Source organism: Hydra vulgaris, chromosome 08 (assembly GCF_038396675.1).
Source record: "Hydra vulgaris chromosome 08, alternate assembly HydraT2T_AEP".
Lineage (NCBI taxonomy): Eukaryota > Metazoa > Cnidaria > Hydrozoa > Anthoathecata > Hydridae > Hydra > Hydra vulgaris.
Window position 1 is genome coordinate 52,833,574 of NC_088927.1, and position 17,030 is coordinate 52,850,603.

The following is a 17,030-nucleotide window of genomic DNA, read 5'->3' on the forward strand; positions in this document are numbered from 1 at the left end:
ATATATATATGAATATATATATAAATATATATATATATATATATATATATATATATATATATATATATATATATATATATATATATATCAAAAACTTACACGCAGCAAAAAACAGTTTTAATAGTTAAAAAAAAATTTAAAGTTTATTTCTAGATACTGCTTTTTTTTATTTAGTATACATTTTTTCATTAAATTTTTTCTCTATTAAGTTTCAGACCATAATATTTTTTAAACCATCCGCAGCTTGTTAGACTTATCACCTAAGCGTTTTTATTATTACAAATGCACAACAATATTTTGCCGGTGTTTTGATGGTATTATGAATTTTAGGCCTTTTTAAAAATTCTCTGTGTTTCGTTTGTTATAGTGTATTTTGTCTTTATTATTATTTCATTTATTTAACTCCTAATATAATTTACAAGGTAAAAAGAAAATGAAGAAAGTTACTTCTTGTGATTTTCACTTAAGAACTTTTTCTTCCTGAATTTGTTTAAAAATTCCTCTTTATTTATTTGCATTCCAGCACTCTATTGCATACTTTAAAATTTGTTAAACTTTGGAGGGAATTTCACTTTTAGAAAGTGGTATTTTTGCCTTCTTTTTTTTTTTGAACACAGCATAGGTCCTGGATATTGGTAACAAACGAATGTTGAAATAAAGGGTGTTTCAGTAGTAAAGAGATAATGTGTGCACTTGTTTTATTATTAAGAAGACGAAGAAACAAGATTAATTTATTCTGTTGAATACTTTTTGAACTTTTCTGGATTTTAAATTGCGAATTGGTATAATTCTTACTGAGTTCCGAAACATTTAAACGCGATTTTATCGCACTCCTTCCAATTACATCTAGCTTTTTCATCAAAGCAGAATTATTTTCACATAGCTTTATTTCATAAGTTAAGGTAGGGACTGCCAATAACTTATAATTATAGGAAATAGAACTTGGGTGGGCAAACCGGATTCCAGATTAAATATAAGTTTAAACAACAGCTCTAAAGTTAAAGATTTTTTATCAACATTTGTATAACTGAAAGAAGCAAAAATTAAATGTTCAGTATCCCATGTGAATCCCAGATAACTAAGTTTATTCTGAAGATTTTTTTAATTACTAGAAATCGTTATCGTATTGGTTTGTATTATTTACCTGATATAAAGAACTCAGTTTTTTTTGGCATTTATTGTAATAAAATTTAAATTACGGTAAGTATTGCATATTTTTATCAGCTTTTTGAGACCAGAGAGAGTAGAGCTTAAAAGTATGATATCATCCACATATGCTACCACTCTAGTAAAGTTTCCGTATATAGATATGCCAACAATACCTCGATTTTTAATACTTTTAAGAAGACTTTTAGTGTAATTGTTATAGAGGTGAGGTAAAAGATTCGATCCTTGTCTCACTCCTAGCTTTAGAAGAAAAGAGTTTGATTTACAACCTTGATTCGAGACTGTTTCACTACTATTGTTATATAACGAAGATATAGTGTTAGCTATACAGAGTCGTAATTTGTTATCTAAATATAATTATTCAAATATTATATCCCAGTGACAGCTATCAAAAGCTTTTACTGCATCTAAAGGTACACAGAGGAATTGTTGCTGTTGTAATGTTTAATTGTTTCGCTAATAAGAAATTTAGGATGTAGTGTTGAACAGTTAGCATTGAATCCAATTTGTAGGGGTTGAGTATCTCTAATATCCGGACATATAATGAGCATTAGGTATTCTTGAACCTTTGTAAAAATTGGTTTAATGCTAATACCGCGATAGTTGCTCGGGCTGTCTAAAGATTTTTTGTACGATTTAACAAGGGTTACAATAAATGACGTCGACATTGATACTGGTGTCCATCCATAATTAATGGGGTAACTAGCAGTAGGCAACCCGTAATACGGGTTTTTAGTAAATAAATAATTAATAACAATTTAACTTTTATTTGTTTTCTCTAATGAAATATAAATGTATTAATACTTTTTTAGTTGTGCATACTTTAATTTTTCTTGGCTTCTTAGTTAAACAAAACTGTAAGCTTCATTAAAGATACAGTTTACCATTTATTCTGCAACGTTCGAACATTAAATGTGCAAATCACAACAAAATCGTTTTGTTAAAATATGACTTGAATTACATGCATCTATGCAAGTCTTATTTAGTAATTAAAAAAAGTAAAAAAAAAGTATTAGTAAATAAATTATTAAACAATTTAATTTTTATTTGTTTTCTTTAGCGAATTATAAATTTATTAATGTTTTTCTATTTCTGCTTACATTTATTTTTCTTGGCTTCAACTAAATTGTAAGATTAATTAAAGATACAGTTAGCCTTAATTAAACTTCATTAAAGATACAGAAAACAGTTAAGTTAAATTCGAACGTTCGAACATTATATGCGCAAACAACAACAAAATCGTTATGTTAACGCATGACTTGAATTATGCGCATAGATTATCTAAGTCTTATTTTAAAATTGCAGAAAATTGTTTATGTAAAATATCCGGATTAAATTTTCCGTTTTCTTGCTCTTAATTTTACTTTTAACTGAGCAGTTTTTAATTTTTTTTAAACTGTTCTTTATTTTTCTAAGAGTGATGAGTGACCCTGTAAACACATGACGTCTTAAAGACGTCTAAAAAACGTCTTTTAGACGTCTAGACGTCTAAAAGACGTTTTTTAGACGTCATTTAGACGTCGTGTGTTTACTGGGGAAGCTTAAAAAAAAAATATTCACAAAAATTATACCATAACTTGTATGTTATAGTCTGGACGCTACGTGTAACTTTTTCTTGGAAATGAAGTGGGCATTACAAAAACTAGTTAAATAGGTTAAGGTTGATATCTTGAATGAGAAAAACTTTACGTGCTTTTCTGAAAGTGCTTAAAGGGTCAAATTTGGGCCCTTATTTGGTACTGATGACGTCATAGTGATATTTTTTTTTTTTAAATCAAACTAAAAAATACATATTTACGTCAAACGTTAGATAACCTCTTGAGAAAACCTTATAATAAATAAAAAAAACTTGAGAAAAACTTACGAGCAATTCTAAAAGTGCTTAAAGGGTCAAATTTGAGCCCTTACTTGGTACTGATGACGTCACGCTAATAATTTTTCCAAATTTCGTGAATAAAAAAAAGAATAACCAAAAAGAATTTCGTGAACAGACTTTTAAAAGGGAAAATATTACAAGGGTCGAAGTTCCTTATTGATGACTTCATTTACATCAAGGATTAACACATTTTCGGTTTTTTGCATGCGTGTATGTGTGTGTGCGTATATATATATATATATATATATATATATATATATATATATATATATATATATATATATATATATATATATATATATATATATATATATGTATATATATATATATATATATATATATATATATATATATATATATATATATATATATATATATATATCATAAATAAATATTAAATTAGTTTCAAAAAATCCTGAACTTGCATCGGAATCAGTCAAATAATATTCTGTTAAAGTGTCGTCCCAATCATTTGTGTTTTCACAAGACGAACAGTTGCACAAATCTGTACAAGTCAATCCATGCGATTGACAAAGACAAACCAGTGTTTCACATTTTGACTTTTTACACGCACAGGAAATTAACTGCAAAAACGTCTTCTGGAGCAGGTGGAATGAGCATCCATTTAACCTCAAGTTGATCGCCAATTTCTCGCCATCCATATCCATTGGGTTTAAGAATATTGGGATTTGCCTCTAGTGATCGTTTGACAATTGCTGTTACATACGAAACTCTCTTGCAATGACACATTAGAGCATCCCTAGTAGGTGGAAGCTTTTGGGCTTCCGGAGCTTCTTTCTTGGCAATAAACTTGAGGTATCTTCTTTCGTTTGTATCACTGCATTTCAATCCATATAATTGGCATATAAACTTTTCTATTTGGTCGAAATGGGTTGCATCAAAGGTAAAGGAGTCCCCAACCTTGAAAAAAAATTGACTTGTACTCTTCAGATTGTCTCATAAGTTTGAAGAATTTTGACTTGCCAATCCCGTACTTAAATGCACTTGTGTAATCACTCCCGCTAAATGCATGAAGGGCAGGAAGAGCTTTGCAATAATCAGTACCTAACTGTGAGGCAATCAGATTTATATCAAGAGTCCGCCTTTCAGAAGAAACGCCAATATCCACAAATAAGTGTATTTCAAGTTGGTTTTGGAAGTACAAAGCGTAAATAGCAATATCTGTGTCAACCGTGTGAATGCAAACGGTTTCGAAACCAATAGATGCATCGTGTTTAGAGCACAAGAATACTTATGTATCAGCCTTTTCTTGAGTTGTATGCAGTGATACAACTTCCTCGCTTGAAACCTTTATGTATAATATAATCTTATAAGATACGCTACAAAAACAGAAATAACTTATACCACGTATATAAATAAAACAAAGTAATAATTTTTATTACTTATATAATAATATTTCTGAGAGACCAAGATTCTCGGCTTTAGCTTTGGACTGGAGCAGAACTTCAAGCACTGTGCTCAAGTTTGGAGGCGATGAGTTAATAGCAGAAAGATAGCTAATAGTGTGGATATCTTCTGAGATCCTTTTAGGTGTAATTAGGTAGTTAAACCCAGTCCAGCTTGGGATATCACTAGAAAAATGATATAGTAAGGTCCAAAAGAAATCCAGCTTCTCTGAAACTACCAGTAACTTACTGTCTTTTGATAACGCGTTTGTTTGACGTAGGTGATCTGGTTCTTCTCGATTATGTATTACGTACAGAGGCAACTCTTTTTACGTACAGAGGCAGATCTTTCTCTTTTTCTTGAAATTATTTCGTTAACCTCGTTTTTGTGTACTTGACCAATATTTTGTAACTGAATAACAATACCATTTGTGACGTGCATAGAAGTACCATTTAAAGTTTCAGGATTAATGTTGTTGTTCTCCCAAACGAAGGTCACAAATTTTGAGGGCTGGAGAACAGATGGACAAAAACTTTTAAAAATTTGATTTGGCATTGCATTTTGTGCAAGAAATGTTTCTAAATAATTTACTTCTTATAAGAAATTCCATGTCCTAATTTACTTAGCCATTTCACTAGCTCTTTTGATCCAGTTTTTCGTTTGGTACTTAACCCTAATAACTTGTGTTTAGAGCATCGATGATGGCTGTTTGTTACGCTATAAATAACATCTTCACAAAGAGAGTTTATTTTGACAATTCCACTTTTACTAACTCTAGCACAAAATAGAATTTTTGCAAAAAGTTGATGCAGAAGAGGTGGAATTTCAGTTTTAACTCTTAGTAATTCGTCTTCATTAGGAGGCCATTTAAAGTATGTTTTTTTCATAGACAAAACCTCGCTGCGAATCTCTTTTGCGACATGATCGATAAGCTGTTCAATCGGTTTTGGATTATTCTTTTTTTCTAGATTCTCAATTGTTTTTAAAAAATCTTCAATGATTTTTCCCTTCTCAATAGTATCGTTATATAAGAAAGAATAGCCGAATTTTGGTGACCACAACTGAACAGACCCGCCGAATTCTGCAACTACAGCATCCTGTAAGTCCTTCTACCTGGAATCTTTGTTCTATCTGTGCAGTTTTTCTTTGTAAAATTCAAATAGCTTACTTGTATGAATAATCTCTAAGTTGTCTAATACGTGTTCTTTCACATAGTCGAAGAGCAAACACATAATTGCATTTTCTATTGTAATAAAAGGAGTTTTTTGGGGTCTTGTATATTTAAGGTAACAAAACCGATGATAATATAACTCTAAGGAAATTATAGGTTGCCATTCTGTGCCTGATATACTAGCCATGAGTCGTGGGTTGTCAGCTTTACTTTCAGCGTTTTCTTTTAACACGTTTACTGCACTTTCCGTTACGCATTTTGTACGTGTTTCATATCCGTTCCTATCTTCATTAGTCTTTTTGCAATAGCAAATGCAGCATTCTTCATCCGCAATAATTTTATCCTAAAACAAGGGAATTATTTTAATTTTGAAGTAGTATATAAAACAATAAAAAACGTGAAAACTGAGGGTAATATTATTTGCTTTGCAATTCCCACCCAAAGGTTTTTTAATTTACCTGATCTATCTCTTTTCCGAGCTGAGATTCTGCGCTTAGATGAGGATACATTATTCACGCCTACATTCTCGTTAACTTTTTCTGCTCTCCTTTTCCAATGTTGTAGAATTTTTAATGTTTTTATATTTACATACTTATCGTAACATCTTTGATGGAACAAGAGAGTTGTTGGGCTCGTATCAGGTAGAATGTTTATGATTTTAAAGTCATTTCGAATTTGACTATATTAAAAAAAAATATTATTATTATCAAATCCATGCTATTTATTGTTTTTTCCGTACCATTGTTTTAGGCTTATATAAAGAAATAAATTGAGTTGGACATTTAGTTTGTGACTTAACAAGCATTCTTCTCTTTCGCAAGCGCATTTTCAGTAAAACCCCGCAGTTTTATTATTATGGGCAACTTCTCCTCGATGAAGTATGCAAGCGTTTTTAAATTCTTTTCTAGGAACTAGATTAAGATGCTGTGTTTTTTTGCTACCCGCCATTATTTACTTTAATATTAATAAATAAATAAAAATAAATAAGACACGTTTTTTTAGTAAACAGTTTTTGAAAAGTAAACATTTTTTAACGTAAACAAATAACGGGAACAAATTTTCTTTTTTAGTTTCATTAAATTACAACTATTTCATTATTTTAATACAATATTAAAAACAATTATAATAAAATTTGTTTTTAAAAAAGGTTTATGAAATTTTGATTAAATAATACTTAAATAATTATATTTAAAACATTTAATTTTACATATTATCAACCCCTTGTTTATAATTTGTGAAAACTCAATCAATGCTTTGCGGTATTCGATTTGTAAACAACATGGCGGATAATTTATACTTGAAATCCTTTTAATAAGTTGCATTTATTTTTGTCTCCAACTAAAGTTATAAGCAGTTTCCAAGTGGCACGTAAAAATTTTTAAACTTATTAAGTTACAAGGAACAAGTCTATATAAAAATTAAAATGTCCACTCAAAATGTTTAGTTTTCCTTTTTTTTTACATGTAGCGACCAGACTATTAATATAACTTATTAATATAACTTGTCAACTTGTATGAAAAGAAATTCTTTTATTCAAGAATGCGATTGCTTTTACTCAACATTTTTGAAGTAATTGTTACGCTTTACGTGAATACAAATTTGAGCAAAATCGATAAATGTATTCACATAAAGGTGAGCAATTAGTCTAAAAGCGCTGAGTAAAAAGAGTTGATTTTTTTATTCACCCAGCATGAGCTGAAAAGATTATAAAACAGATGTTAAAACCATATAAAACAGTTGTATAAAGTATATTTAAACTTGTGTTTACTTTTTTTTTAAACAAATTTAATTACATTATATGTAATTAAATATGTAACAAATATATATATCTATATACATATATATATATATATATATATATATATATATATATATATATATATATATATATATATATATATAATAAAAACCCTTCATAAAACAATTTTTTCTTTAAAAACAATTGAAGACAATTGAAAACAATTGATTAACATTTAGTTCACTTTTCAAAATCAGTTATATCAGCCGCCATCTACAGGACCGAGGAGCCAAGCATAGCCTATTTTAAAGAAAACCATATTAAAATAATTAAAAATAGTTATTACCGATAGGGACTATGATTAAACATATTTAAAAATTTATGTGATTCCATATTAGCAGGAAGTTATAGAAAAGTAAGTTAGTAAAAAATAAAAAAGAACAAAATAGAAACCGGATTTTTAAAAACTACTTAACCCAGAGCATTTTGACAATGGTGTTCAGTTTTGAAACCAAAATCTTTTAATCAAAAGCCAACTCATTTAACTAATCTCATTCAAAAAGGAAAATAATTAATAACACAAAAGATAAAAAAAATTATTATGAGGTATAAAAATTGTATTGTAGTAATATTAAATGTTATCTTGGCTTTTAGTGAATGATTAAAAGCAGTTAGTGAAATTACCTGTAATCATTTTTAACGATAGACACCAACGGGAAGGTAAGCCAAGCTGTCTATCAACACAAAACATTACAACAGTAACATCACAACAATTACGCAAAGCATTAACAAATAGCTTAAGATGTTTGTAAGATCACATTACAGTAAATATTAACAGACATGTTTTCTCTATACATATAACTAAAAAAGGCTAGAAAACAGACATTAAATATACAACAGTAAGGGATTGTCCATAAATTATGCAAAGCAAAATATATTTAAAAAACAGAAGTAAGAGATATTAGGCTCTCTTTTTTTTAAACTTGAGTTTATGCCAAAAATTAGATAACGTTTTTGATAAATAAAATTTTGTTCTAATTGTCAGATTAGTATTTGTTTAGTTTAATTAATGCTATTTTTTTGACCTAACTTAAAATTTTCATATTACCAAGTGGTGTAGGTAATATGAGCACTTTTGCTACTTTTTTAAAACCTCTGTGTTTTTTATCATATAAATAGAGATCAGTGAATCATGAATAGAGATCCCTAAAAATTGATTATTCGCAAAAATTTTGGATCCAGCATAATTATATATGAAAATATTCCAATTTCCGCTTAAGATGCTCATCATAATCTACCCTACACTCACTGTAGGAGAGCAAAAGTTATTTACAAAAAATAAAATTATATATACATATATACACAAAAACTTTCGTGTCTACAAATAACATTTTTTTAATTGCAGACATGAAAGTTTTTAATTATCCCGCCGGACCTTCGACCTTCGCCGGACCTTCAACCCCTGTATGAGGGGTGTTGGCCTCCCCATCTAAATGGTGGGTGGTCAGTCCCCCCCATACTAAACTCACTTCTGAAATGACCGATGGGTCAAAGGTCCGGGCTTCTTTTGCTGAAACACTTTATAATCTTTATACGTAAGTTCTAAAAATAAAAATAAAAATTAATATATTTTTTTAAACTGAATTTTAAAACTTTAATTTTAAATGATGGAGCAAAATTATAATTAAAAAAATGTATTTCTTATAATCAAGCAAATATTATAGCAATTGAGAACTTATAATTACCGTTTGGTGTTTTATCTAAAAAAAACATAAACTTAAATGTTCCTCTTGCTTGCTAAAAGATAAATAAAAACACGTACATTAGACATTTTAAATGAAATTTTACCTTTGCCATTTGACAATTCATCTAGATGGAAAAAAATTGTAAATATATGAACATTTAAATTTTTTTTACATAAGTGCATGTATATAAGTACATAACATAAGTAAACTTACATAAGAAAAATTAAAAAAAAAAATTGAAAAGACTTTATCTAAATATTAATAGTTTATACTAAATTACAAACTAAATTAAGAACAGTATGCCTAACTTACCAACTCGCCTTTGAAGGAGAACTAAAAAAAAAAAAAAAATAAACAATATAAAAATTAAAAAAGAAACTTAATCAACAATATATATATATATATATATATATATATATATATATATATATATATATATATATATATATATATATATATATATATATATATATATATATATATATATATATATATATATATATATATATATATACATAGGGGAGAGTTGCCGAAATTGGAACAGCTTCTTAATTGGAACACTTAGCTTTATTTAGAAACTGGAACTTATTCTACTTTCATGAATATTTTTTCTTGTAAAGAAAATAATTTTCTTTATTTTTTGAAACTTCTAGTATTTAAACTTAAAAACTGCACGTATGTGAATAAAATTACTTTTTTTTAAAGTAAAAAATTTTTGCGATCTAATTTTATCGTTGCATTTAAACGATTACAGAAGCTTAACGATATTGAGTTTGATGATAAAATTTTTAAAATTTTAAATTTTAAGGGTTTCAAGTCTATGTGATATTAAGAGCTTATATCGTAAGTTGTTACTTGTATGTAAATATTTTGCTACAACACCATGGTCCTATGTTGCCCAGAATGGAACTTCAAAAGTTGCCGTATTTGAAACGATGTCATCTCATAACACGCTACTTGACGTCCGAATTATCAGAAAATTTCATTAGTCCGACTGTATAATATTTTTTAAAGCGAATTTCTTTTATAGACATAGTATTATTGTTAGACATTTGTTGCTTTTTTGGAATTGGTATTTAGTCTTGCTTTAAAGTATGAAATGGTTTTTCACAAAACTTTCTTCATAGTCTAAAGTCTAGTCATAGTCTAAGGATATAAAGTTGATTGTAAACATCGTATACTTTAATTAACAAATCATTTTATCTTTCAGTAAAAAATAAAATGTAAAAGTTTTACAAAAGTTATACATTTCTATTTAACGGATAAACTTGTAAGACAACATAAAGTATATACCCAGCATAAGTTTTTTACTGTATATAGAAGTTAAGACATAAAGTTGCAAACTTTATATAGTTTATATAGATTTTGATTTATATAGTTAATGATTAACTAAACAAAAATGATGAAAAATAATGATTATATAATAAGTATATAATTAACTTAATCATATATGAATAACAAATAAATGTATGAAAAAATAAGCCTGTAATAAGATTATAAAACTCTCCTTATGTATCTTCATAGTAATTTGCTTTTATTTTAGATGCAAACACCACGAAAATTTGGAAAATGGAAAGTAGAAAACTTGAAAAAGGCTGTTGAAGCAATAAAACAAGGAGAAATCAGCTTAAATGAAGCCGCCTATGAATTTTGTATTCCAAAAGCAACTTGGTCAAGGCATATAAATGAAAAAAACAAAGTTGCTCTTGCAAATGTGAAATTTCATGGTCGACTTACCACCTTACCTAATGAAATTGAAACAGAACTAGCTGATCACTGTTTATTATTAGAATCGATGTACTTTGGATTAAGGATTGATGATCTTCGTTGTCTAGCATTTGATATTGCGGAAGCTAACAACATCACACATAATTTTAACAAACAAACACGAATGGCAGGAAAAAAGTGGTATTATGCATTTATGCAAAGGCACCCACAACTATCGCTTCGTGGGCCTGAATCAACATCAACTGCGCGTGCACAAGGTTTTAATAAAGAGCGAGTGCAATCTTTCTTTAATTTACTATCAAAGTTATACATGGAAGAAAAGTTAACTCCAGACAGACTTTATAATATGGATGAAACTAGTTTATCAACAGTACAAGATGGTCAGATAAAAATTATTAGTGCAAGGGGCAAAAAACGAGTTGGAATTATGACTAGTAGTGAACGAGGAAGTTCAGTAACAGCTGTAGTTTGTGTATCTGCAGCAGGATTTTATGTTCCATCAATGTTAATATATAAACGCAAAAGAATGAAGCCAGAAATAACAAATGGTGCACCTCCAGAAACTGTATTTAGTACTCAAGAGAAAGGATGGATGTCAAATGAAGGTTTTTTAGATTGGCTCAATCATTTCATTAAAGTTGTTAAACCTTTAAAACAATCAAAAGTTTTGTTGATACTTGATGGTCATGTTACACATTCAAAAAATTTGGCAGCGATATATCTAGCACGAAATGCTGGAGTGCGTATGGTATCACTACCTCCCCATACTACACACAGACTGCAACCATTAGACATTGCGTTCTTTGGACCACTTGGTACATACTATGATGAAGCTATGCGAAAATGGATGCGGTCACATATATCACAACCAGTAACAACTTGACAAGTTGCAGAATTATTTGGTGACGCATATAGTCAGACAGCATCATTGAGAATTGCTATGAAAGGATTTCAGGCTAGTGGGTTGTGGCCTTTGGACATAAATGTATTCACTGATTCTGATTTAACAGCCTCTTCATTTACTGATGTTGGTCCTTCAAACAATCTTCAGTCATCTGAAAGTATAGATGGGATGACAAAACTATCTACAGATAAATCAAGTGAAAAAAAATTAAAATGTCATGTTTCAGTTTCAACTTTGTCTCTTTTGCCAGTGGTTTCACTTGAAGTAAAAAACAAAAAAAGAAGATCACGAACAACTCAAGCGGCTGATCTTACAAGCTCCCCATATAGACGTGCTCTAGAAATTACACCAAGAAATCAAAAGCACACACTAAATCAAATAGCTTCCAAACAAATTAAAAAATCTACAAAAAAAAGCTCACACTAAATCCAATAACTGCCAAACTATTGCAAAAACCACAGGAAAGCAAAGTAGCACTTGACTCAATCACCATGGACCAAATGAAATTGAGCACATCAAATAAAATCACCATCGCCACCACAGCACACCACATATCACCACTACCATCCCAAGTGCAGAAGCTGCAAGAAAAAAAGACTTATGAATTGCGAAAAAAGGATTAAATATTTGTTGTAATTTTTATTTGTTATTATATCTTTTAAATATCTTTTATTAAAAAGCTAATCAATTAATTTTTCCTTTGAGCCATAAGTTTTATAGCTGTAATTTATTCAAATATTAGAACTGTGCTAATTAAAGAATATATATGTTCCATTCAAGGAGACCAGTTGCCTTTATTGGAACAAAATGGTGCCTTGAAAAATCAAAGTTTATATCCAATATGGGTGGGATCAATAGAGTCGAATCATTAATAAAAGCATAGTAGGGTTGTATATCTATATTATTTAATTCATAAATGTTTTCATAGTTAAGCCATCTTTGGTTAATAAATATTTTTTCCTAAAGTGTTCCAATTAAGGCAACTCTCCCCTATATATATATATATATATATATATATATATATATATATATATATATATATATATATATATATATATATATATATATATATATATATATATTAGTATAAACACTTATCTAATTTTTTCTTACTTCTACACAGTGTTTTACCATTAGTAGGTTCATCAGGAAGAATTCTTCCTGATGAACCTACTGATGGTGAAACACTGTGTAGAAGAAAGAAAAAATTATACAAGTGTTTTACCAATTTGTTGCTCTGTTCTTTAGGAACATTGACTCACTAACATAACTTATATATACAATATATTGTTGCTCACCAAGCTGTTGCTTCAGATCTAAAATAGAAAAAACATTTTTAATTCAATTTAAAAAAAAAAGTGAAAAAGAAAATCTAGATAATAAAATCAAACTTACTTATTACTTCATTGCTATCTAATAAAATTAGGACGCTATTATAATGTTTTGAAAGTGTTTTACCTATGTGAAAAAACTACCAAAAGAAAATTATTCAGATACCGGATAATGAGGTCGATGAAGCTAAATGAAAATGACATTTATTGCTTGTTTTTTTATTAGATAAAATAAAGAAAAGTAACAAACCTTAAAATGACAAAAATTATTAAAGTACATTATATAAACATAGAACAAATGTAGTGATAGTGGATTTAATCCAAAAATAGAAAGAACCTTTGGAAAAAAGCTTACTGCTTTTAAATCTATAAAAATTTCCAACTTACATTTTTTATCTACATTTATCTATAATACAATATGAATTAATGAGTTACCATTATTTGAAGTTGATCCAGAAGCAACTATATAAATTATCAAATAAAAAGTTTATTTATATAATCTTGACGATAATGTTGAAATAAACAATATTTATTGCTTGAAAAGTTAAGTACCAAATGTAATTCAAGTACATTAAAATAAATGTACTAAGTTACCTGTTGTGGTTGGTATAACTGAAGTTATAACTAAATAAAAAAATATTAAATAAAAAAGCTTTTTTATCTATCTTAACTATTTTATCCTGATGATTATGTTTAAATAAACAATATTTATTGATTCTTTTTAAAATAAAATAAAAGACATTACTATTTGCACCAACTGATGATGCTATCACACCTAAATAACAAAATTTATTAAAATATATAAAACATATTCAATGATTTAAAAGAATATTTAAAAGAAGCTTTTAAATCTACAAAATCTAAGTCCTTACTGAGTTTTATCTGTCTGTCTAAAAATAAAAATTGAGATAAAATTATATACAATAAAATTGCTAATGCTACATTCGTACTCAAATAAAATCTAAATGATAAAACTTACTTAAGTCGCTGTCAGCTTGCCTGTCTAAAAAAAATTTTTATTCTCATTAATTCTAATCTATAATCTATAAATAAACTGCTCTATACTATATAAATTAATATAAACTATAAATAAACTAATATAACTATGTTACTAATATAAACTATAAATAAAATACTATACACTATATACTTACTAAAAAGGCCATCAGCTCCTTCTAACTGCTCTAAAAAATGAAACAATACTTGCTTAAAATAATCTACAAAGACTGAAGACAAAACTGAAACACTTTACTAAAAAAGAAACATTGCACTAAAGAAAAAATTTTTTACCAGTCATTTTAGTTTTAACTTCTTCTAAAAAAAAAGGCGAAAAATAAAAACAACGAACAACAAACAAATTTTAGTTTTTAAACAATGAACAACATTAATTCCACTTGAAACTAAAAATTTATCAGCTCTAATTGGCTGGAAGACCTTGCTTGAAAGACCGCGTGGAGTAAAGAAACGCTTTTAGAAAAGCCTAGAAAGTTTTTTATTAAAAAACAAAGTGAAACGACACTAACACTATTAAATTACAATATTCATATTTAGAAGATTAGATAAATTACAGTATTCATATTTAGATAGTACTAAAAAAACTATTTTATCAGACATTTTATTTCTAACTTCTTCTAAAAAATAAAAACAGGCTATAAAAAGTAGGAAAATAAAAACAACCAACAACAAACAAACGATTATTTAAATTTTTTTTTTTAAATAGTGAACAACATCAATTCTTCTTGAGAATAAAAGTACATCAGTTCTAATTCGCTAGCTGACCTTACTCGAAAGATCCATGGAAAATATAACCGCGCATTAAAAATTAAGAAATAGTGAATTTTACAGAATACAGAACCGTAAGCAACAATATGAATAATAGGCGAAACTATGCGTAACTATGCGCACTAATAATAATAATATTCATTAGAGTATTAATATTTAAATTAAAAAATTTGATGAGCCATTTTGTTAAGGTTATTACAATTTGTGCATTTCAAATGTTTTGCTTAGATACCGAAAGAGTCAGGAGATTTTTTTAATTTTTGATTCGAAATAGCCCTAATTACATTTTCTTCCGTAATAAATGTATATAATATCAAAAAACATCAGAAGTGTTTTGTTTCGTATTTTAGAAAAATAAAATGATTACAAAAAAAAAGACGCCACTGGAAAGATACGAACCATGGCGCTTTTTTTAGAAACTCTGCAAGGTAACCACTCGAAAGTTTGAAAACTTTATAAGAAATAAATAACTTTATAAAACGGGAACAAAAACTATATATCAAGTTAAGAAAATGTTACCGCTATGTAATTCACAGGTAAATAGATAATAGCCTTCTGATCACTTTTGATTACTTTTGCTTTCAAATAAATGTGCTACAACCTACAACCTTTTCGCGCCTTTACCCTGCAATGGCTGCAAAGAGTTCCATATCAAACACGCACGAAGGAGCACTACTTACAGCACTATTATTAGATTCAGCAATAATAAAAAGATATATATCTAAATCTATATCAATATCTACTATATCTATACCGATATACATCATATATATATATATATATATATATATATATATATATATATATATATATATATATATATAATTATATATATATATAAATTATGGCTGTGTATTTTACAAACATTTTTAAGATGATTGAGAACTCAATCTTCTTAAAAAACAGAGCAATAAATAAAAACACTTTCCTTCTTTATTTATTTTTTAACAAATTGTTTCTTCGTCAGTTAGTTCATCAGGAACGAATAATGTTTTTTCAATTCGCGCTTGGTTAAGCCAATATATTATTTATTAGGATTATTTTGTAAAAAAACAATGCACTTGTAAATAATACTTTTTGATAAGCGTTTGCTATTTATAAGTTAGTAAACTTTTTGTTTTTAATCACAATTTTCAATATTTTTTTTCTTTAAGAAATTCATTTTTATCATCCAATGCAAATTTGCGGCCTCTTTATAATTCTTTTAATATTTTTTGTACAATTATATCTTACTTAAATAGTGCTTCCGTTAAAATTTTTGTGCAATTTGATAGAAATTAAAAATTTAAAACAAAAACTTAAACTAAAACAACTAAAAAAAAAAAATAATAGTTTTAAATTAAATTGGTCATTTTTTTTTTTTTTTTTTTTTGTGGTGCTTTATTACATTTTAAGCAAAATTTTGGTAAAAAATATAACGTTTTCAGAATAAGTAAATAAAAAATTTGCAATAATAGATCGATAAAAAATAAAAGGAAGCGGGGACTCATAGAAGACCGTTAGGTCTTGTCGTCGAGAACGGTTAACATAAAGATAATAATTTCTTTTTATATTGGTAACATAGCAATGCTATGCATGGTATATGTTCCGAGGCTTTAGTGATAAGACAACTAGAGTCTTCTTTTTGCTCCTGTCATGTAAATTTTTATTTATTTACTTGGTTATTGTAATTATTTTCAAACGGCGAACTCCAAAAAATATACTTTTAGTAAAAATTGTGAAATAAACTTAGTGAAAGAAGTTACGTATACCAGCTTGTATTAGCTTCTCTGATAATTTTTTTCCACGACTGGAGCCTTGGTTGTACGTTTTTATAAATACACTCCCCATTTTCACTTAATATTATGTAGATTCGTAGTAACTTCAGGGCTTGACGTGCATCATTCAATTAAGGGCATATTAGTTCAGTGAAAAATATACATCACTATATTCATCTTCTTCAGCCTTAAATTTTTTTCTCCTAAAACGTCTTATTTAATCTCTTGCCCATTCTCATTATCGGCTCGGCAATGTTGACATCCATGGACACGACATCTTTTGCTATTGTTCCTTCAGGGAAGAACTGGGATGTATGGTTAGCATGCTTTTCTTACTAGTCTTTAAGATTACCAAAGAGATCATCCAGATCTACTGAGGCGTCAAAATACATTTTCTCTAAAATTACCAGCTTTCAGAATCAAT

At 28.0% G+C, this 17,030-nt stretch overlaps 2 protein-coding genes across 12 annotated transcripts in view; one reads left to right on the plus strand and one right to left on the minus strand.

Annotated features, from left to right (window-relative positions):
- Nucleotides 1–17,030, plus strand: part of LOC136083960 (TNF receptor-associated factor family protein DDB_G0290883-like) — a 135,887-nt gene that overhangs the window by 9,847 nt on the left and 109,010 nt on the right. The window lies entirely within an intron of this gene.
- On the minus strand, nucleotides 6,781–14,929 carry LOC136083958 (uncharacterized). 11 transcript variants are annotated; one of them, XR_010640238.1, is made up of 8 exons: nucleotides 13,813–14,929; nucleotides 13,662–13,691; nucleotides 13,503–13,529; nucleotides 13,195–13,254; nucleotides 13,035–13,052; nucleotides 12,158–12,317; nucleotides 9,417–9,437; nucleotides 6,781–9,228 (listed from the first exon to the last, which is right to left on the minus strand). XR_010640238.1 is itself a non-coding variant. In XM_065803915.1 (8 exons), exons 5-8 carry the CDS (start codon nucleotides 12,988–12,990, stop codon nucleotides 9,157–9,159), a joined length of 282 nt encoding a protein of 93 aa, XP_065659987.1. In that variant the 5' UTR covers nucleotides 12,991–13,254; nucleotides 13,503–13,529; nucleotides 13,662–13,691; nucleotides 13,813–13,842; nucleotides 13,940–14,924; the 3' UTR covers nucleotides 6,781–9,156. The 11 variants fall into 11 exon arrangements, 4 of the variants coding, with proteins under 4 accessions (XP_065659987.1, XP_065659986.1, XP_065659985.1 ...); XM_065803915.1 differs by having other exon boundaries at nucleotides 12,962–13,254; nucleotides 13,813–13,842; nucleotides 13,940–14,924; XR_010640240.1 differs by lacking the exon at nucleotides 12,158–12,317.